Source organism: Vicia villosa, linkage group LG4, assembly GCF_029867415.1.
Source record: "Vicia villosa cultivar HV-30 ecotype Madison, WI linkage group LG4, Vvil1.0, whole genome shotgun sequence".
In the NCBI taxonomy this organism is placed as follows: Eukaryota; Viridiplantae; Streptophyta; class Magnoliopsida; order Fabales; family Fabaceae; genus Vicia; species Vicia villosa.
The window spans coordinates 125367803-125391701 of NC_081183.1; the positions used below are offsets into that span (position 1 = coordinate 125367803).

Sequence of the window (23899 nt, forward strand, 5' to 3'; positions counted from 1 at the left end):
CCTTCATTCGGATATGGGTAAATTTAGAGTATGTGAAGGTTATGTTTGTCAACATGTGGCAAACATAGGGAAAAAGGGTAGTGTTCAGATATTGTTAAGTCTGAGGTCAATATTTGCAGGTGTTTTGCAAAGATGTCGAATAGAATATTCTATTCTGAGTTTATTTTTGTTGCAGTTTTGCAAGTTTTTCTTTTTGTGTCTTGTTTTTGTTCTGAACACAAATTGTGTCCTGTGTTCTGAGTTATCCAATATAGAGGTATGGTTTCTCTATGTCGGTGAATGGATAGTTCAAGTGTTTGTTTCTGTTGGTGTCTTTCCTCTTATGCTCTAAAATAGGATGTTGTGTTAATTTATGTCTTAGCATAGTTCTCATTTTGATGGGGGGGGGGGGTTTAGTATCTTCTTCCTCATGTGCATCATGGCGTCAATCTTTCTCCTTATATGTGAAATTGGTGTCTATGGTGTTATGTTTTATGTGCTATAGTGAGTTCTCCTTCAATAAGCCTTTGTCATATTATGGCTAAAAAGGGGGAGAAGTGGTTATGTTATGTTATCTCTAGAGAGCATCTTTTAAGGGGGAGATACTATGTGTTATATGTTTAAGGGGGAGATACTATATGTTATCTATGGGATCCTTAAAAGAGAGAGAGGGAAAACATTGGAAAGTGGGACTTCCATAAACAAGTCCTGGTATGATGTCTCGACATCATAGACGAAGACTAAAAACTGTCTCATACAAAGATTGAAGATCATAAACAGTGACTATCTGAAGACTTCCAAATTGTTGCTGCTGTACTTAATTATTAAAAACCATTGTATTTGTTTAGCTTCTGTAATACAAAGGTTGTATAAATTAGTTTTAGCCAAAATAAGCCAAAGGGGGAGATTGTTATTTCTCTATAATTTGAATTGGCATTATGTTTGGTAAAACTAATATAGTAGCAATTAGTTAAATAGGATATATAACTTGTAAGAGAAAGCAGGTGGAAGTTCTATTTGACAAAGAAACATGTTGAGTTGATTTGTTTCAACATCTGGACAACATGTCGAAGAAGATATCCTATGCAAGTCATTCGACATCGCGCCTGAATCAGAATTGCTATTGATTGAATCTGACTCATCAATTAACAGCAATGCAGAATATTACTAACCAATATTATGCAATCATAGGTGGCGCATGAAAGATCTGGAAGAATCAAATCAGAATATGTTTGAATGAAGACTTTCTAATTTTGGAGATTTATTAGGAAGATTTGATTGAAGACCTATTTGGTAGGAGAATCTTTTGGAGATTTGTTACAGCATATTTGCTGTAATTAGAGGCCCAAGTCTAGTTGGGAATAGGTTATAAATAAAATCTTTTGTAACTTAGGTTTTTAAGTCAACCAATATGTAAAATTATAAGGATTGTGTTGGTAGGTGAAACCACACAGTTTATGGGATGGTCACCTTGTTCTCACTCAAACGCCTTTAGGTAATGAGTTGAGTATTGTTCTTGGAGGTAGCTTTTAAGCAACTCCTAGATGGTGTTCTTAGTCTAGAGTCAAGGTTGAGTATGGAGGGAAGTGCAGCTTCCTTCCCGACATAGGAGTGCGTCTCCTCATCATGGAAGTGTGTCTTCTATTTTGTGAATATAGAATGTTGGTGATTAGGTCGTTGTTACAGATCCTGGGACTGGAAAACTGTACAACATCACTGCGGTGATTGGAAGTGGGATGGAGATATTCCATATCTAGGGAGGACCTAGGTACAGATTGCATTGGGTAGGGATTAAGTGCGTAGGTGTAACCGGGTGTGGTTGCCGTGTAATCTACAAATTGATACTACTGATAGTGGATCTCATTCCTGGCTTGGTATGCCCCCAGAATAGGAGAGTTGCTCCGAACTGGGTGAACACTTATGTGTGTTTTTTTTATATTTTCAGTACCTGTTTTGAATGTTAAACACCTTATACATGTTGTAGTCAGATCAAATGTCTCAACATCCTATTGGACATCTGAGTTCTGTCATATCAGAATTTTTGCGTGCTACACCAGAAAAACACAATCAGTCCAGCATACCAAATTTTTCAGTGCAGCTTTCACTTAACACATACACATCTCATTTACAGAAAAATAAAACAGAAAAATTTACAACCGTTGGGGTGCCTCCCAACAAGTGCTTATTTTATGTCGTTAGCTCGACGCCTTTATTGCGCACGGGTAGTAACTTCCTCCACGACACGCCAACACTTTCGCCTCAATGCAACCTAAAGAAAAGGTCCTAAGAATACACTTGAATAAACGTTACGAAACACAAATATTTACAGCAATACGTAAACAACAATATGTGCACATACTTTAACAATAAGAAAAAAAATACTTACAAAATCCTTAATTGGCTAAGCAAATTGAAAAGTGAAGATTTAGTATTTACGAACTATCCGAGTTCAATTTGTTTAGCCAACTTCACCTTGCTAAATAGCAAAAGTGAAGAGGAACAAAAACAAACACACAAATATGTACAAGTATGAAAAAATAAACATGTATCAATATACAAATGAAACTGTACAACATATATGATTTAAACATATTTACGAAACTTAGAAAGCAATACTATCGCGATGTAGTTAATATTAAACCAATCCCCCGCAACGACTCCATTTTGTTGGAGCGGTAAAACGGCAAGAAAAAATTAATAGGTATATTATTATCGGGTATTATAGGTTATATCGTATCATCTCCACAGGGATTAGTGAGAGGGAAAAACTACCGTTCAACAGTTTTAATCTTTTTAAGTTTATTTTTTGGTACGAAAAATAAAATATGGGAAAAGTAAATAAAGCAAATAAACAATCTATTGCAGCTCAAAAGAACTTATTCTGGAATCGTATTTCATTCAACCCGTCAAATACTTAAATCTGAAGATCTATCGCAACACACTCACAATACGCATCAAAATCACCAGGCATCGCTCGAGACATACCACATGAGTGCCCATTTCTACAACACCGACGAGAGTTCAACTATATTGCTCTATCGACGATGTCTCAATGAATCGAACGACACAGAGGCATTAAACTCAGATACCCATAAAGATTGCCATCCTTAAATCTATGTCTAGAGTTTAGAAACTAACAGATATCATCCCTAATCAAGATTCATGGTGTCTATTTCTACAACAACACAAATCTGAAGTATTTAAGCAAAAAGATCAAGAGCAACAATGATTTGTAAAGCAAATCTATATACGATCCCAAGATAAACAAATGTACATACAAGAGAGGAAAAATATACATACAAACCCCACCATTAGAATGGGTCACAGGGAAGAAGAATAACAAATGGAAACTTCTCGTGTTGTCGGCACAATCGAAGACCACTCGAGTTCAATCAACATGATGAGCCACCTAATAGTGTTGCTTGAACCTCTAAACTACAAAGAATAGATCAGAACTCAACTTTGTCCAAGAAGAGATGATAAAACCTAACAAAATGTGATTTTATCTATTTATACAAAATCTGAAAAACGCAGAGCGCACGATGCACCCTCTCACTCATGTACCAAACCGCCACAGTGCGCGATGTGCCCTCAAGACTGCCCGACGCGCCCTCGAGACTGCCAGAATTTATTCTTTTGCTCCGAGCCCGCGCGACGCGCCCACACCAGAATATTATTTCTTCCAAAAAATGCACGTTTGAAGCCGTGTCATCGACACCTTATTGCTCATGCTCCAACTGCACAACAATACCTACAAAAATACATTAAAACTATAAAACGATACATATTTACATGAAAATGTAACAAAACACAAAGTATACAAATTTTCACAAAAACGGGGAATTATTCCAACGATATTAACAAAAAGTATCGATAAGTGCCATAAATTACATACATAAAATAACTACTTTTTTACACTTATCACTTGTAACACATGTCATGATTATGTATACCACAAATCACATTAAATGTCCATGTATTATTTTCATAAGATACTCACGCAACTTAAAAAGACACTTACATATCCTTGAACTGGTGTCATCTCGTTTCAACTACCGAATCAGTTTTTTGTTCTTTCCATTTCTTTCGCATCTCAGTTTTACAAATGCATGTCCTTTATCGTAACCATTATATGAGCTCTAGATTACAATGTTGCACCCGGATTTGGCAACTTATGTGCAGATCAATTGGAGCATATATTCACGAACAATGAATTTCAGTTGATTTGTAAATTCTTTACCAACATCAATAACCAGTTTAACATCCATATCTAAGGCCAATCATAACAGTTTTTTCATTCACTGAATTCAACATACAATAATACGAAAATACAATTACGTATTACATTCAACAATAATCCAAAAATATACTTTCGGACACAACATTTGTTTTTTCATAGTAAAGATCAAATTCTGGCAAATAATGAGGAAGAAAATACATGTACATAACCTTAAACTTCAGCTTCCTTTGATGTGAAAAAACATATCAATGTTGTTTTGAAGTAGAAAACTTGATTGAGTATGGAAGAAGGTTATGGTAGGGTTCGAAGAAGAAATGGTGGTATGATCATGAGTGAAGCATACATGCAAGTTGGTGTTTTATTCAATTTTCTGATTGATAAATTTGGAACTACACTTTCAAATTATCCACTAAGTTGTGAAGTGCATGCAAGGTGCTGTCTTTTTTAATTTTCCGCTTGACAAATTTAAAATTGCACTTCTGAATTATTCACCGAGTTGTGAAAGGGGTGTTCGCGGTGCGGTTTGGGCAGTTTTGACTTAAAAAATCATCCAAACCGCAAGAGGAAAAAGTGTGTGATTCGGTTTGGTTCGGTTGGATTTTAGAAATAAAACCAAACCAATGCGGTTTGGATTGGTTCGATTTTTTTTACAAAAATTTATTAAGTCATACATACACATACTGATGACAACATAACTTTGTATTTAATCATTTATGCGTTATCAAATAACAACAAATTTCGTCATATTTGGATAACAACTTTTCATTTAATATACAAAAATAATATTAGATAAAAGTGGAATAAAAAACATAAAATAGTAGCATAAAATAATATAAAAAACATTATAATGAAATAGAAAAAAAGAGGAGATGAAATATTAAAGATAAAAAAGAAATAGCAGAAGAGATGCGATTAGATAAGAAGATGAATATTAAAAACGTAATTGGAAGAGAGAACAGTAGAATAAAAATAATAAGATGAAAATAAAGAACTTAAGAGATGAAATACTAGAAAAGAATATGTGATATGTATTTGGAAAAGAAGATGAGAAGAATGTGCAATACCGTTAGGAGAGATTTGAGAAGAGTTAAACTGAAACCTTAAGTGTGAGGAAAAAAATAATTCGTAATCGTAAGGTTAAGGCATAAGGCTAAGGCATAATAGGTTTGAGTTTGGGTTGGATATAAGTTAATTGAAGTTTGGGGGTTGTAAAATAATGCGGTTTGGTTCAGTTTGTAAAGTACAAACGGCAAACCGAACCAAACCGCACGGTTTGTTATAAATTGGCCCAAACACATCCGAATCAAATGCGGTTTTTTTCGATTTCGGTTTGGTTTGGTTCGTTTTGCAGTTTTCTGTTGGACCGATTTGGTTTTGAATACCCCAAGTGAAATACATGCAAGGCAGTGTCCTTTTTTTTTAATTTTCCAATTGATAAATTCGAAACTATACTTCTAAATTATTCACTGAATTATAAAATACATATAAGGTGGTGCCTTTTTCAATTTTCTGCTTCACAAATTATTCGGAATTACACAGCTGAGGTATTCATTGAAATCTTAAATAAACAAAATCATTAGATTGATTCTTCCCCAGTGATGGTGGGAATAGCAACTTCAATTATTTAATAGAGAATTCAAAAGTAAATTTTAAAAATAGAAAAAAGTGAATATTTTATATCGATCAAAATAGAGGCTTAAAAGTGTGTTTAATTGCTACTAGCAAAGGACCCGTGCGTTCGCACGGGTCACGTAAAGTCGATATAAATATTAAATAAATATTATATAGTTATGGTTAAAAAATGTATACTAATTTATACGAATTAACATAAAAAAATTTCAATGTTATTCTCATACAAAGATCAGTTTATATACATATGTTTTGTAAATTGTAATTGTTATTAAACCTAATATATGGTGGAAAAACAGGACTGACTCGTCGGACATGCCTATAATTTTTATAATTGTTTATAATTTTAATTTTATAATTTCTATTAAAAATTATTATAAAATAAACATATTATACACCAAAAAAATATATTGGTTTAATAATTTGCTTAGATTTAATGATTTGAATAATATTATGTTTGTTAACTTTAAGTAGTAATTTAGAAGTTATATGCTATGGTAATTCAGAAGTACATATGATCTCTAATATCTGTTCAATTTAAGTAAATATTTTGTCGGTCCGTCAAAAAAATAGGTTCGGATCGTCGGGCATGCTTATAATTTTTATATATGTCATTTTCTTCATAGCCTTCGTAATGTCGAATCTTAGTATACATTATAATTATTTGATTTGAGAAACAATTAAATACGTATATTAATTTATACGAATTAACAGGAAAAAAATTCAATGTCGATTGTCATACAAATATAATATAATTTATGAAATTGTAGTAGTTGTCAGGATATACATAGATTTCATAATTGCTATTAAATCAAATATATGATTGAAAATATAATTTAAATCAAATATAATTTAATTTACGCTATTATGTTCATATTTAATTAAGGATTCAAATTTCAGCCAGTGACTAAATTAAATGACATTTATTTCAAAATCTTAGAATGCAGAGAGGTATACATTGGGTATATGTAAAGATGATATATATTCTATATATCTCAAATTTCTATGCTAAATGATAATTAATCATTAAAATATTTAAAATTTTTATACTAAATGGTATTATTAAACGGTATTTTAAATTTTCAAGAATAAATACAAATTTTATTAGTGGTCAAAGTTAATGATAAAAGTTAAATACAATAGAAGTAAAATATTTTAAAAAGCTTAGGAAAAAAAATAACTATTACTCTTTGTTTTCCTCTTATAAATGGAAATAATGAAACAGTGTATTAAAAGCACGTATTCTTTTCACATTCTCCAACCTATGAGTTAAATGTGGTAACCGTTTTAACTCATATGTTATACCTAATAAAATATTATTAATACAATTAACAATCGATCTACAAAAAAGGTAGAAAAATAATCATGCTTTTGTTGGAAACCTTGATGAAATCTTTGCTGATGAAATCTTGATCTGTCTATTACTACAACCACAACCGCACTCTATTTTTTGAACTATCTATTTTCTTAATTGATTCTTTCGTTACATTCCTTATGCTTAATTTCATGTACTTATTTTATCTGCACCAAATCAAAACAAAAACTTTTTTAACATTTTTCATTATAATTCAAATTTCCAAATCTAACAATTATTTTATCTGCACCAAATCAAAACAAAAACTATTTTAACATTTTTCACTATAATTCAAATTTCCAAATCTAACAATTAATACATGTAGATCATGAATTGCCAAATTACCTGCAAAAGCAAAATTGAGCATCCCAAAATTTATATTCTCTTAAACATTACTGCTGCCAGAATGAATCTTCTGAGAACATTCATCATCTTCAAGTTGTAAGCATGTCAAACACATTGAAAACAAAAAAAAAAATATTAGATCCATCTAATAATTGTGACAAACAGAAATATAAATTATATCCTATATTGAAACATAATATTTCATTTACCACAACCTTCATACTCCTCATTGTCTTCTTTATTTTGACAACAAAGCTCATAAGCAACCCATATAATTTTAAGAGTAACTTCTTACATCAATGAACTTTTTACTGTAAAATCACACCAATGAACCTGCCATAACACTGAAATCTTAAAAGCAATGAGTTTGGATTATGGACTGATAGAGCTTCTTACAAATGAGTTACAATGGATGTGTAATTTCTTAATTCCTTTTCAAAAGTGAACTTCTTCACCTACACATTAACTCATAACATAATTACTAACCTAACCTAAATTACTAAGCTAAAAATCACTTTTTATGGTAACAAATTTCAAAAAAGCAGAAACCCAACTGAATTTTTAAGCTTTTAAATCTAAATCACAAAATTTATACACAAATAACAGTCTTAAGAAGAAAAATGAAAACTTCATAGTCCCAACAATCGTTAATACTTTTTTCTACCTTCAAGTCTGTTAAGATGACATTTGCCTCCAATAATTTCAGAAAACTCTTTGAAATAATACTTCATAGAAGGAATATTTTGAACATCCATATGTTTCAAGGTCGTACCACCAAGAAACACGAATTTTTTCGAATGGTCACACAGCTTCCACTGAAAATTGTTATCGAACACAGTACCGTTGTTGATTATGCAAGTCATATTTTCTTGAATTCTTGATTTCCACTTATTTGTATGATCAGCCCAAATCAAAACTTGAATTCGATCACCCTAACAACAAAAGTAAAACATGGTTAATACCCAATAAATTATTTTTAATAATGAAAAATCAAAGATTAAAGAAAAATGAAAAATATATACCGCAGCATCCATGATAACCATCTCCAGATGTTCAACACCCTTACTGTTAACAACGCTCCATGAATCAATAATTCGAACAGCCAATCTCCATGTTTCCTTCTTGTCGCTAATGTCTTTTATGCACTCAATTTTTCGACTCATATTCTGCAGAAGATGAAAAAAAGAAAACTTAAAACAGCAGTCGTTTAAAAGAAAATACAGTGAAACATGGAGGTGGAATCGCAGAAGTAGCTTGAAAAAAAACCTAAAATCGATGGGGGGTAATAGAAGAGGAAGATGAGCCAAATGTAATGGTTTGAAATTTAGGGTTTGCTGGTTGAAATCAAAAGCCATAATATATATAGATTAATGAGAAAAAATTGAAGGGTTTTTCAGAAACCAAAGAGAAGAAGCGTGGTTTAGGGTTTTGCTGTATTCCAAGAAGATTTGCACATTCCAATACAAAGGACTTACGTTAGTATTAATGATGGAGAATAAAATGGACAATTGAAAGGTTATTCAATGATTAAGGAATATATATTTTTAATTAAAATATTAAAGGATATGCAATTACCGTTATGTCCCCGATTATCACCCTCAAATTGGTAATTAGAGAGATAATGATAGGATTATATGTATTCTACTTTATTATATTAAAAGTAGATTTCCACCCTAAACATACCGAACACGCGAGTTCGAGGAACATAAAATGGATAACGTTGTTGTCTATTCCATTCTCCACTCTCCACTCTCTTTCTGTTTCTAGTTTCAACGGACAACAACATATGCTTCAATGGCTTCTTCTTTTCCTCTCTATCAACTAACGCCTTGTTTCTTCTCAAAAACCCAGGTTCACTTCATTTCTCTTTCCTTCTATTTTTAATCTCTACTTTTTTTTTTTTGTTACTAATGCTTGTTTAATTCCTAAACAGTTCCAAGGTTTGCACCATAGCTATTTGTGGCGACCTACGTTTGGCTCTTGTGTTCAAAACAGACTGCGACCTGTTAAAGCTTCGGTTGATGCTCCCCCATTTCCATTGTTTCAGCCTCCCACAGTTGAAGATCCATCTTCTCAGGTAACAATTAGGACTAAAGCCTTAAGAAGTTTGCTTGTATATGCAAAAGATTGATTGAGTAGTGTGTGTGCGCGCGCGTGCCCGCTTAAATAGAGGATTGTACTTAATTTTGAGATTAAGTATCTTTCTTTCCTAAATGTACTGCCTTTGGATGAATTGTTTAGAGGGTGTTCTGTTTTGATGAGAATGAGATATCTGGTTGTAATTTTATTTATTTGTTCCTCTAGTTGGAGCCTGTGGATCCGGATTTCTACAGGATAGGATATGTCCGAAGCATGCGAGCTTATGGAGTTGATTTTAAGGAAGGGCCAAATGGTTTTGGTGTGTATGCTTCTAGAGATGTTGAACCTCTTCGCCGACCAAGGGTGAGTAGCCTCATTTAAGTGATGGTATGGTACTCCACTTACATTCTAACAGTTATAAAGCTGATGTGTGATTGGTGGCAGTGACACATGCGACATAATTGAACATATAATGTTTTTCATGATTATATTGTTAGTATTTTTGTTTTGCGTAATGGTGTACTTGGACAGGTTATAATGGAAATTCCTCTTGAATTGATGCTAACAATAAGCAAGAAGCTTCCGTGGATGTTTTTCCCTGATATAATTCCCATTGGTCATCCAATATTTGATATTATCAACTCGACAAATCCAGAGGTAATTGCCGTTCTCCTCTAAAGTCATTAGTTCAAAGTATGGTACAATCGATTTCTTGATTGTTTTCATGATAAATATATATGTATATTCAACTTGTCGCCCTTTATTTAACTGTTGTATATACTAAAAAAGTCGAAACCTTTGTTAGTTTTTTTAGTTATCTGCTTAATGTAATTGTGTAAATCTTTGTGGCAGACAGATTGGGATTTACGATTAGCCTGCCTTCTCTTGTTTTCATTTGACTGCAAGGACAACTTTTGGCAGTATTACGGTGATTTCTTACCAAGTGCAGATGAAAGTACTAGCTTACTTCTAGCTTCAGAGGTGCGTAATTTTATTTTATCATTACACCATTGGTTGATATTTAGCTTACATTAGATGTATCACTTTTACGAGATTATGATTATTGATAAAATCTCGTTAACAAAGGGACATCAAATACATAATAGATGCTTCAACGTCCACTTTACGAAATCTCATTTTTTATAGGACAAATGTTAGTAAGTTTATGGTTATATTAAGTCTTTGAGGATTGGACCCTGGATCTACTGCTTAGAACTCTTTCAATGTCCCTTATCTCATGTTGATTTGTGTATCTAGGAGGAACTTTTGGAGCTGCAGGATCCCGATCTTGCTTCTACAATTAGAATTGAGCAACGACGAGTTTTAGATTTCTGGGAGAAGCACTGGGTAAAGACCAATTTGTCCATGTTGAAATTGCTAGTATCCATTATGCACATCACCTAGTTTTTATTCTTAACAAATTGCGTTAATCATGTTTAGCATACTGGTGCGCCCCTAAAAGTGAAACGTCTTGCGCGTGATCCTAAAAGGTTCACTTGGGCAGTGGGAATTGCACAGTCAAGATGTATCAACATGCAAATGAGAATGTGTGCATTAACTCAGGATGCAAATATGCTGATTCCTTATGCCGGTAAGCTTTATTCACCTCAAATGGTCTAACTAACTCCGCCGTCATTTTCGTACTCGTGCATTGTAGCAGTTCTTTTTTTCTTTTTCTTCCCAATAGAACTGAGCTAACTGGTTAAGCTGGTCTTGCTTTTCAGATATGCTGAACCATTCATTTGAGCCAAACTGTTTTTTCCATTGGCGGTTTAAGGACAGGATGCTTGAGGTTCTTATAAATGCTGGACAAAAGATTAAAAAAGGAGACGAGGTAAATCATTTTTTACTTCTGTGAAGTATGTTTTTCTTGATTCCTTCCTTGTATTACACATTGCTTAGAGCATATTTTATTTGTATTCTTATCAAAATGACAGTAGTGTTATTGTTCATAAGCTTGAAAAGTATTAATTGGTTAATTTGTGCATGCTTTTTAGAGCATGGATACTTTTAGTGAAACCAAGTTTTTTCTTTGCATGCTTATTTACCCTTCATGGATATCCTGATTATGTTGTAAAATGTTGTAACAGATGACAGTTGATTACATGAGTGCACAGAAGAATGACATGTTAATGCAAAGATACGGATTTTCCTCGCCAGTGGTAATTTTCTCCTAAATCTTGATCAATGAAAGGTTCTGTATTTTTTTCATGTTGTTCGTGCCGAAAATTTGTCGGCTATTGTTTTTTGAATGCTAATTGTCACTATATTTGCATGTCCTTTTTAGAAGTATTATTATTATTCTTCAATGAATAACACATAAACTTATGCATGCTTTCTATTTTTTCCATTGAATTTTGAAAATATATTTCTCAAAGTCACTTATATTTGTAGAATCCTTGGGATGTAATCGAATTCTCGGGAAAGGCACAAATCCATTTGGATTCCTTCTTGTCAGTTTTCAACATATCAGGCCTTCCTGAAGAGTATTATCGTAACGGTACGAACAATATTATTTTTCGATTCTTGAATCTACTTCGTTACATTTTTATCTATTCAGATTAGCATTATTTAGCATATCAATATGTAATTCTTAGCAGAAGTTCTATCGAATGCTGGCGATACTTTTGTTGATGGAGCGGTCATAGCTGCAGCGCGAACATTGCCAACATGGTCAGTTGGAGACATGCCTCCAATCCCAAGCAAAGAAAGGAAGGCTGCAAAGGCAATACAACTCGAGTGCAAACAAATGCTTGCAAAATTTGCTACCACCTCTAAGCAAGACAAGAAATTGTTAGGTAAATTCATTGTTCATATCTTGATATTACAATCAGCGCCATTTTAAGATAGAAAAACTAAAGCTAATCGCTATCTTATGCGTAATGACCACAGATTCTTCACCGGAAGCCACGAGAACGCTTGAAGCTGCAATAAAGTATGTCGAATTCACATATCTAAGTAAATTTTAATTCATTAGCATTATCTTAACCTTCTAGTAATTTTTTTCTTTCTGTGAATGTGTCATACAGGTATAGATTGCACAGGAAACTGTTAATCGAAAAAGTTTTCCTTGCATTGGAGATCTATGTAGAGCAATTACTGTTCTGATTTTGATTCTACTAACTGTACAATAGCCATGAAAATTTTGTAACATCGTTGTGTACCTGTATCACTAGTTTAGGCAATGATTCTATTCTGTTATATTCATTTTGTTGCATCCTAAAAGAAGTGTAGTAGTTATTTGATTACCATAAACCGATCAAAGGACATTATTTCATGTTCATTGGTTTTAAAATACAAATGGAGAAAACAACTTCTGAGATTTTGTTTCTTTAATACAAGGAAATAGTTTTTAATAGAAAAAAGGTTGAAAAATGTTGTATACATGAAAATTAAGAGAAAAATAAAGTTTGATTTGTGACTGAGCTTATAAACACACCGCATTTCTGTGTGCTTATAATCTAGAGTTATGTGTACCTTGACCAAGATAGGCACACATAACCAGATTATAAGCTAGCTTGAGCTGTGATACATGAAAAATCCAGTGAGTTCTTGCAGTAGAAGGTAACTCTAGCTTATAAGCAATTGTACCTAACTCTGAGTTCTTCCTCAGAGCTGCAGAATGTTTTCTATATTGTTGTAGCTTAACCAGCACTTCATCTCCCACTTGCATAGATACTTCTTGCCTGTTTTTTATCAGCCTGGGCCTTCATCACATGTTGTGCTCTTGCCAAGTTGATCTTTAACTTAGCTAACAAGGCATCTATGTTTTCTAGTTGCTAACTTAGCTAAGAAGGTTATCTGTTGAGAGTAGGGGATCTCGCCCATATAGTGCTTTGAATGATGTCACCCTAAGCTAGTGTGGAAATCAATGTTGTACCGAAATTTGACCCAAGGTAAAGTTTTTACCCAACCTTTAGGATTCTCATACGAGAAGCATCGGAGGTACATTTGCAGGCAGTTGTTTAGAATTTCAGATTTACCATCTGATTGTGGATGATATGCTGAAGACATGGTCAATGTAGTACCTTGTGACTTGAATAAATTCTGCCTGAATGAGCTAGTAAACACGTTATCCCAATCAGACACAATTGATTTAGGTATTCCATGCAGCTTGACTATATTATAAAGGGTAAAAAAATGAGCATACTTAGGGAGTCTATCCACTACAACCATGATCTTTATGAAGCCATGCTTGTTGTTCAAGGGTTTGGAGTGACTGGTCCATTAAACTTTTCAGACTTCTTTGGTCAGTTCGGATAATGAACTTGTTTCCTAACAAGTAATGTATGAACTTAGCCAAAGCTTCAGTGATTGCAAATGACTCTAGTATAAGCTGATTGTTTTAGCATTCTAGGTGCTATTTTTTATTTTTTTTTATAAAAAAAATAGGCTATATGTGCATTATGTCCCAGTACTGCTACTACACCAATGCTAGATGCATCGGTCTCCAAAATGAATGGCTGGGTATAATCGGGTAATGTTAATACTGGTGCTTCAGTCATAACTTTTTTAAGCCTCATAAAAGCTGCTTATGTCTCAGATTTCCACCTAAAATTGTCCTTCAAGAGACCCGTTAAAGGGCTAGCAATGTGTGCATTAGCTTTGATAAACTTTCTACAGTATCTTATTAAGCCTAGAAACCCTCTTAATTGCTTGACACTATCAGGAGTAGGTCACTCCAACACCGCATGTACCTTAGTATTTTCCATTTACACCCCCTTTCCCAGATACCTTGTGGCCTAAGTAATTTACTTCTGAAGCTCTAAATCAACACTTTGAGAATCTGGCGTAAAATTCATGTTGTTGCAATGTCAGCAACACTGCTTCCAAGTGTTTGATATGATCCTTCCAAAAAGAGATATATACCAATATATCATCAAAAAATACTAGAACAAATTTCTTAAGTGCACTCTGGAATATTTTGTTCATTGTGAGCTGGAAGGTTGCTGGTGCATTTGTTAGCCCAAATGGCATTACTAACTATTCATAATGACCATGGTGGGTTCTAAATGCCGTTTTAACTCGATCTTCTGGTTTTACCGATATCAGATGGTACCCTGACCTGAGGTCCAGCTTTGAAAAATATTTAACTCCATACAATTCTTCTAGCTCATCCAATGTTAGCATAGGGAAACTATGCTTCACAGTGATTACATCGAAGGCTCGATAATCAGTGAAAAATCCCTGTCTCCCATCTTTCTTTTTGACAATTAGAATTGAAGAAGAGAAAGGATTGTTGCCTGGTTGTATTCTATCTTGATCCAACATTTCTTGCACCATTTTTTCTATTTTCTCTTTCTATGTATGTCAATACCTATAACGTAGGACCTGACCCCTGTTGCACTAGTATGGCATGATCATGCTCTCTCTCTCTTAAGTGGTAAGGCTGATGGTACTTTGAATACTTGAGCATAAGGATGCAGTAATATGGCAATTTCAGGATCAATGTTTGTTAGTACTTCAAATAATGTATCTTCAGGTACCTTCTTCTGAAACCATTGTATTGCAAAACACTCTTCTATTGCATCTGTGTGATGCAATCTTCTTAAATGATTGAATTGAGCTGGACTTAGGTCCATATTCCCTTCACCTTGCAAAGTAATGAATTGACCATTCTGGAAGAACTTCAGTGTCAGTGTTGCATAGTCAGTAACACGTGGACCAAGTGTTGCTAGCCAAGTCGATCCTAAAATCACATTTGCACCAGAGAATTGTAACAGATGCATATCAATATTGACTTCTTGACCTTGGATCTGCAATGGTCATTGTTGAATCAGGCCTTCTGCACTTATAGTTGTAGGCTAAGGTAACAACTTTGCTTACCGTTATAGGTTCCATCGCTTTCACATCTCTACTATTATCATCTTGTTATTCACTGAGAAAACAATCTATAATAATCAAAGAACTGATATGCCTTAAATATCCAATCCATTAGGTTTTTCTCATCAAATCTATGAAAATAAAGTTTGACATGTCTCACTTGAAATGGAGTATTCGGTGGTTCACTCTACTCCATTTCAGTATATTTCATTCCGGTTCATTCCGATCTAGTGATTCAATCCAAACTGATGTTACATATATGTGAATATAAATAAGAAAACTGTTTGACACTGACACATTCCTAACATATTCTAAAGAAATAAAAAATTACTTCTGTATGGCATGCCAGCTATTGGAGACTGGATTGGCATTACCTAGATTCAGGGTTGACTTATCTATCCCATTTACTGATTGGTTAACTCATAGCCACATGTTATATCTAACCCATTTTATCATGAAAATATAAGACCATTCTACAAAATAAGACAAAACCATAAGGCAATACTGAGTGGAATATAGATCTGCTCCAAGTTAACCAAAACTACTCAAGATTATTAATACTTCACTATTTCAGCATTCAGGTTATTTGTTTCTTCTTATCATTTTTTCTCTCTCTTTCAATTCTATATAAGAGTTATTGATAATTTAGATTCAATTTTTGAGTTTATTTGTTGACATAAGTATTTGTAAGACTATCTGAAAGAATTTATACATAATTTTAGGGAAATGGAGGCAAAACCAGATGGTTGTGTGAGTGAACTGAAGAATGAACTGATTGAAATGCTTAAAGGAGTGGTTGTTCCAGAATTGTCTGGAATCCATGAACAATACATATACAAAGTACCACCAAGAATTCGCCAAGCTAATCCACAAGCTTATACACCTCAAGTCATTTCCATTGGTCCTTTTCACAGTCCACATGGTTCAACTAGTGACAACATTTTGCACCAAATGGAACAACTCAAACTCAAATATCTCAAAGGGTTTCTAAATAGAACAAACCTGTCTCTGGATGATTTAGTTTCCAAATTTCAAGAGTGGGAAAATAGAATCAGAAATTGTTATGCAGGGCTTTTTAGCTTTAACAGCAAAGATTTCTTAAAAATCATTATAGTTGATGCATGCTTCATAATTGAACATTTTCTTAGGTTTTTTAGATACAAAAATTGGATGCAAAATGACCCTATATTACTAAAACCTTGGTTACTTAGTGACATTAAACGCGACTTAGTACTCCTTGAAAATCAGCTACCATTTTTTGTTCTTGAAGATATATACAAATTAGCTAGCCTAAACCTTGAATTTCCTTCCTTTCTTACAATTAGTATATATTATTTTCAACAATTCAACCAACAGAACATGAATTCAGGAAGAGTACAATGTCCAAAACACTTCACAGATCTGTTAAGAACATTTTTGCTGCCGTCATCATTTGATTTTGTACAAGAAGAACTGGGAGATGCAATTGAACATGTATACAGTGTGAGTCAATTATCAGAAGCAGGATTAGTATTTGAAGCAAGTGAAAGTAAATGCTTACTTGACTTGAATTTTGATGACAAGGGTGTACTGAAAATGCCATGTTTTCATGTCCATGATACAACAGAGATATACATGAGGAATATATTAGCATTTGAAGAATGCCACATTTCAGATCAAGATTCATGTTACATTTCTCAGTACTTGAGTATCTTAGATTTTCTTATTAATACAGAAAAAGATGTGAGCATCTTGGTTGATAAGAAAATCATTGTGAATTGGATGGGTGATGCTAATGCAGTGGCTGCAATGGTTAACAATCTTTGCAAAAATGTTTCAATGCCTACACTGAATTCAAAATATATATCTATATGTTATAGGTTAAATGGTTTCTATGAAAACCCTACCAATAAATATAAGGCTATATTTATACATGAGTACTTCAACACTCCTTGGAAAATAGCATCTACTGTAACTGCTGTGTTGCTGCTTTTGTTTACTCTTATCCAGGCTGTATGTTCAATCTGCTCACTTTAATAATGTATTGGAAAGGATAACTCTTATTGTCTAACAAGTTACAAGTTGATACAAGATTGATGATTTTCTTCATACCACTTTGTTTCATATTGTTCAATGTTTATCTCTTCTCATCCCACATTCCAAATTTAATATTTTGATGAAGGGGTTGCAGAAATTATAACTGTGGAATATTCACTAATTATGACTAACCTTCAGTTTTCCCACATTTTAATAATTACACCAAACCTTACTCTCTTGTTCCTTTTTAAGGATTATTTTTTTATTAAAAAAATGTTAGTATCATTCTAAACTGGACCAAGATGCAATCCAAATTAATCCAACGCAAGTCGAATCTTCAGTTTCTCTTGTTCCTTTTTAAGGATTATTTTTTTATTAAAAAAATGTTAGTATCATTCTAAACTGGACCAAGATGCAATCCAAATTAATCCAACGCAAGTCGAATCTTCAGTTTCATTCCAACCGTTGGTGTTCCTGCCAAAAAACTTCCCTATGCTACACTTGTAAATAGGGATCTATCCCTCCATAAAGGTGTGCATCATTCCACCTTTCACTCGCCTTATTGACACAAACTTGAAAGTTAAAGTACTTGTGTTGCAGTTGCAATTACAAGTGGGAATAAACTAGACTAACTAACGGGCAGGGCCGGTCCTTTGAATTTGAGTGCCTTGGGCGAATGAAAAGAGTGGTGCCCCATAATTTTTTAACAATAAATATATAAGGATAAGAGAAATAATTGGATAAAAAACACATTTTCATTTGACACTGTGCAAAAAGAATAGAAATATAAATCTTTGAATCAATGTTTATACTACATCAAAACATGAACCACTATAAAGAGACTTAATATTCTTCTTCTTGATCTGGTCTTTTTTCCAATAAAAAAAATTGACTAAACCTTTAACATTATTTAAATATCATCCTCTTAGCATTTTTTGTTGCAAAATCGTTAATAATTTGTTCATAATCAAGGTTCTTCAGAAAATTACTTTCAATTGAAATCAACGCAAGACTATTTAATCTATCTTGTGACATTGTAGATCTCAAATAAGATTTTAATAATTTTAATTTAGAAAAACTTCTTTCAACAGATGCAACACTGTTAGAAATAGTCAATATTACTCTATAATCTATGCATGCATAGGAAAACAATTAAAAGTCTTTGAAGAACTCAATATCATATAGCTTGATTTTGATTCAACTGTTAAAACTTCTCTAATAACTTTCAATTCTTCAAACAAAATTTTACCATCAAGATCAAGAGAATCGTCATATTTTAAACAAGTTTCAAGATATTTACAACATGATTTCAAGTTCCTAAATAATGATCTAAGCCTTTCAATACTAAACAAGAATCCAAAAATATTTTCATATGTGCTATAATGCTCAAATATTCTATCAAGTTAGCTAATTGATTGATCTACAATACATAAGAAATAATGATTTCGAAAAGACTCTTTAGCAGACTCGAGATTCAGTTGTGTGGGTTGAGATGAATTTTCATCATAGTGTTGTTTTCTACTAAGTTGACGTTTTTGAATAAACACACATTCAATCTCTATTTCATTCTCAATCTTTTCAGCACTAGCCTTAGCATTTACAAATCCAGATTCTCTTTAGCAAGTATTTTTGTAATAGAAAATTCTCTTTTAATATATATATATATATATATATATATATATATATATATATATTGGATAAAATAAAATTTTGGTGCCCCTAAAATTATGGGGCCCTGGGCTCCCGCCCCGCGAGCCCGTGCTCAGGGCCACCCCTGCTAACGGGAGCCTATGACCTGATCTACGTTATATCCAACCAAATTTTGTTCATGTTGAACATTAAAAGAGTTTAATCTCATAAATTTATTAGTTCCTTAATCAATTTAAACATAAGTCAAACTACTTATTTAATTACATCAACAACCTACTCTGGCCACTATTGACTTCCAACTAATTTGGCAAATAAATAGGGATTCAGTAGATACAAATATGAAATTCTATACAACGTTCTGAGTTATCCAAATTGTGCGACAAAAAAATTGCAATGGCACACTCATCATCCATGAAGGAGAAGGGAATGGATAGAGAAATAGAGCAAGGGAGGGAGGAGGAGAGGGTTAGGTGAATTATTTAGAAAGAATCAACTTCTTTTACAATTCTATTTTTACCAATAATCCCCACAAGAGCAAGTACCATTTCTAAAATGATGGAACCTTCTAACATCTCTAAGAATGATTTCTCTGTCCATAATCTTTGATATGAATTTAGTGGCAACATGGCAGTCATTGCAAACTCTAAGGTTTTTAGCAACTCTAATAGTAGTTCCATGAGAAGTATTTAAAAGGCCAAAAGCAATTGCCAATCTCTCACTATGCCCACAAAGCATAGTTTCCTTCTCTTCCTCACCAACATTGTGAAGTACACAAGAAGTATCAGGTACATATCCCTCCTTTTTCATTCTTTGTGACAGGGTTTCAAGATACTCATGAAGCTCTTTACTTTGTGGATGTGAAATATCCCCTGCCACAAACTTATGAACCTCATCACCATGCTCAATCCAACTACATCCAGGTTCTTTTCTTACTCCCATTTCCTTCATTTTCTTCCTAACATCCATAGCTTGGTCCCAAAGTCCGGCTGAAGAGTAAATGTTAGACAATAGAACATAGTGGCTAGCCACATTTGGCTCCAATACAAATAGTTGCTTTGCTGCAATTTCGCCAATTTCTAAATTCTGGTGGATCTTGCAAGCACCAAGCAAGCTACTCCAAGCATCTACTTTGTTCATACTGGATGGCATTGTCATGATCAGCTTATATGCCTCTTCGATCCGGCCTGACCGGCCAAGCAAGTCTACAAGACATGCATAATGGTCAGATGTGGGTTGAATCCCATGTTTAGCTTTCATTGTATGGAATAAATGAAGGCCTTCATCCACCATTCCAGAATGACTAAGAGAAGCAAAAATAGCAATATAGGTCACTTCATTAGGCCTTATTTCCCCATTATTGTCTCCTTCTGCAACCATTCTTCTAAAAAGCTCAAAAGCTTCTTCCCCTTTCCCATGCATCCCATAAGCCATGATAAGAACATTCCAAGTAATAACATTTCTTACAGACATTTGCTCAAATACTATCCTAGATAAGTTCAGGCAACCACATTTTGCATACATGTCAACTAGTGCACTTCCAACAGCAACATCCTTCGACAGCTTTTGTTTAATAGCATACGCATGAATCTCTTTCCCTTTCCCAAGTGCAGCCAAGGCAGCACAGCCAGGAAGCACAGTCATTAGAGTCACCGAATTCGGCTTAAGTGGAACGCTTTCTTTATCTTCATCATCATCAAACGTGTTAATCCTATGTTCTTCTTGACCTCTCTGCATGTCATGCAGAAGATTAAGTGCATCGTCGTGGCGCCCACAAACAACATAACCAGTAATCATTGTATTCCATGACACTATATCTCTCTTATTCATGCTTCCAAATACACTCCTTGAAATCTCTATCCGTCCAATTCTTGAATACATGTCCATTAATGCATTTTGCACATACTTATCCTTCTCAAAACCCCATTTCACTACACAGCCATGGATCCCTTCTTTGTCCAAGAATTCTTTGCACCGTACACAAGCAGGCAAAACACTCGATAAAGTCACAGAATTCGGACTCAAACCCAACTCGAAAACCATCTCAACAAATAGTTCAATAGCCTCATAATCAAACTCATTGCGTGCATAACCAGAAATCATGGCATTCCAAACTACAACTGTCCTCCTAACAATCCCTTCAAAAACCAACCTACCCTTTTCAGCTTGATTGCAATTACAATACATGTCAACCAAAGCACTGCCAACAAAAGAATTCTCAATCAAATCATTGTTCTTCAATACAAAGGAATGTATCTCCTTCCCCCAACTCAACATCTCTAAATGAGAACACGCAGGCAAAGCACTTGCAAAAGTAACCCCATCAGGCCTAATTCCCGTTTGAAGCATAGCATGTAAATACAACAATGCTTCCTCAAATCTATCATTCTGAGAAAGTGAACTTATAATAGTGTTCCATGATACCAAATCTTTGTCGTCAAAAACATCAAACAAAGCCTTTGCCTCATGAATTCTACCTAATTTAGCATACATTGTTACCAAAGCATTGTTAGTGAAAGTTCTCCAATCACCATTCCTCAACATAAAAGCGTGAACTTGCTTCCCAAGTAACAACCCGTTACGCAGATTAGAACACGCATGAGCTACACTGACTAACGTAAACGAAGTTGGTTCCACATTCTCCAACAACATTAACCGGAGGAGTTGAATTGACAGCTCCCACTCCTCGAACCGACCCGCAGCAGCGATCATGGAGTTCCAGGAGACGTCGTCTCGGTTGGGTATTCCGTCAAACACGCGGCGTGCGGCGTGGATGTCACCGCACTTACCATACATGTTGACAAGGGAGTTGGGGACGGCGGCTACGGATGAAGGGAGGGCTTGACCGAATTTGAAGACATGGGCGTGGATTTGTTTGCCGAGGTTAAGGTCTTGGATGCCGGCGGTGGCTTTTAGGACGGCGGGGAATGCGAAGTTGTCTGGGGGCACGCCAGCGGTGACCATGTTGGCGTATGTGGAGATGGCTTGGTGGAAGGAGGAGGAGGATTGGGCTTGAGAGCGAAGGTGGTCGATCCATGCGGAAGGAGAACGGGGTTCTGTGGCGGCGGAGGGTGGAGGAAGGTGTTTGTTGGGAGTGAGGGAAGAAGGATAAGGGAGGAGTAGCAGTTGTTGGTTGAGAGAGGACATATCAACGACCATCCAAATTTGGGAACATAATTATCTTATCAATCACCTTTATTTCTATGAAGGGTTAATAGGTATTTACACCCCCTGTAATGTTAGCGAATTTTGCTTTTCCCCCTCCGTTGTCAAAGACAGGTTTTGGCAACGGTTTTTTTCAAAAAAATCGTTGCCAAAACCTGCCTTTGGCAACGGAGGGGGGAAAACAAAATTCGCTAACATTACAGAGGTGTAAATGCCTATTAACCCTTCTATGAAAATATGAGCCATTTTGTTTCAGCTTTAAAAAAATGGATTTTTTTTTGTATTTTTGAAAATAGATTTTCTAAAACCGTTTTTCAAAATATTACAAGTTTTTTTATATTTGTTTTTTCTTAAATGAAACACTTAATTTGACATCCTATAACATAAACATACATAATTGAAAACTAAAACTTAGTCAAAATCATAATTTTTTCAAAAAGTTGTATTTCAAAAATGATTTTTATGAAAATCTATTTGAAATAGCTTCAAAATTAAGTGATTTTTTGAAAATTTGATATTCAAATTTTTTCTCCATAAATAAATGAGATACCTAAAATCACATTTTAAGAATAACTATTCAAACAAAATTTTAATTTGAAGCTTTTATAAAAAGTTTCTTTGTAAAAACTTTTTTCACAAAATTTGGTAACACTATAAAAATCATTTTTAAAAAAAGCCAAAACAAACAGGCCATATATTAGATTTGCTTTGCTTAATGTACCCTCCTTTAATTTAATTTAATTTTAGATTTCATTCAATATTTTAAATGTTATTTCGTTAATTACATTGATCTTGTCGGTTAAATTTTGTCAAAATGCGTTAGTTGTATATGCGTGACACACGGCTCTGTTAGTTGTATATACGTGACACACGATGTAACACCCCAAATTCTACCCAAAAATATCATGCGAGAAATCAGAGTATTTTAAAAACTATCAACAATGCATTTGGGATATCACATTTACTTTCTATAAACAACTCATAAACAGATACATAGCACTTTAATCTCAGAGAAGCACAAAACAACCTATAACAGCTCTTAGACAAACCAACTTCATTTTAATATGCAGCGGAATCATAACATTCGAATTTATTAACAAATCATCTTATTTAATCGGAAACAACTTCAAACATCATAGTACTTCTCATTATCCAATTTGGAACTCAACAACTAAAACATGAACAACATAGAAACAACAATATAGACAACCCCCGAGTGCTACGTATCAGAGCGACACACCAACCAGACACGGTGAATCTACAAACTTCCACAGCTATACTTGAGTACCTGCCCATTTCCCATGGTAGGGGAAACATCAGCAGAAGGGGTGAGATATCAAACATTATAAAGGAAAGTATGATAATACATATAGCAAAGATAAAATCATACACAATTCACCACTTCTCAATATAAGCAATTTGCATCACAACAATAATGTTAACTATCAACTATAACAATGTATTCAAGTTTACAAGTATGTCATTCAAGCACATAATAACATATACTTCATAATCACAACGTAAATTAATACAACTATCAACAATGGCAAAACATGGTTCATATATTCCACATATATACATATATCATTAATACATATATATATATTTGCATTCTCATCATA

The 23899-nt window shown here is 34.0% G+C and overlaps 3 protein-coding genes across 3 annotated transcripts; 2 read left to right on the top strand and 1 right to left on the bottom strand.

Annotated features, from left to right (window-relative positions):
• The first annotated feature begins 9232 nt into the window (after positions 1-9232).
• LOC131599626 (protein PLASTID TRANSCRIPTIONALLY ACTIVE 14-like) lies at positions 9233-12907 on the top strand. The gene is made up of 13 exons (XM_058871918.1): positions 9233-9398; positions 9481-9624; positions 9852-9989; positions 10158-10283; positions 10479-10607; positions 10884-10973; positions 11067-11217; positions 11351-11460; positions 11717-11788; positions 12021-12126; positions 12227-12424; positions 12519-12561; positions 12656-12907. Exons 1-13 carry the CDS (start codon positions 9342-9344, stop codon positions 12732-12734), a joined length of 1443 nt encoding a protein of 480 aa, XP_058727901.1. The 5' UTR covers positions 9233-9341; the 3' UTR covers positions 12735-12907.
• A 2156-nt stretch (positions 12908-15063) lies between these two features.
• Positions 15064-17596, top strand: LOC131599628 (UPF0481 protein At3g47200-like). Its single transcript, XM_058871919.1, has 2 exons — positions 15064-16030; positions 16172-17596. The coding sequence occupies exon 2, from the start codon at positions 16176-16178 to the stop codon at positions 17463-17465; it is 1290 nt and encodes a 429-aa protein (XP_058727902.1). The 5' UTR covers positions 15064-16030; positions 16172-16175; the 3' UTR covers positions 17466-17596.
• A 1660-nt stretch (positions 17597-19256) lies between these two features.
• On the bottom strand, positions 19257-22288 carry LOC131595159 (pentatricopeptide repeat-containing protein At3g57430, chloroplastic-like). Its single transcript, XM_058867444.1, has one exon. The coding sequence runs from the start codon at positions 22269-22271 to the stop codon at positions 19629-19631; it is 2643 nt and encodes an 880-aa protein (XP_058723427.1). The 5' UTR covers positions 22272-22288; the 3' UTR covers positions 19257-19628.
• Between the last annotated feature and the right edge of the window lie 1611 nt (positions 22289-23899).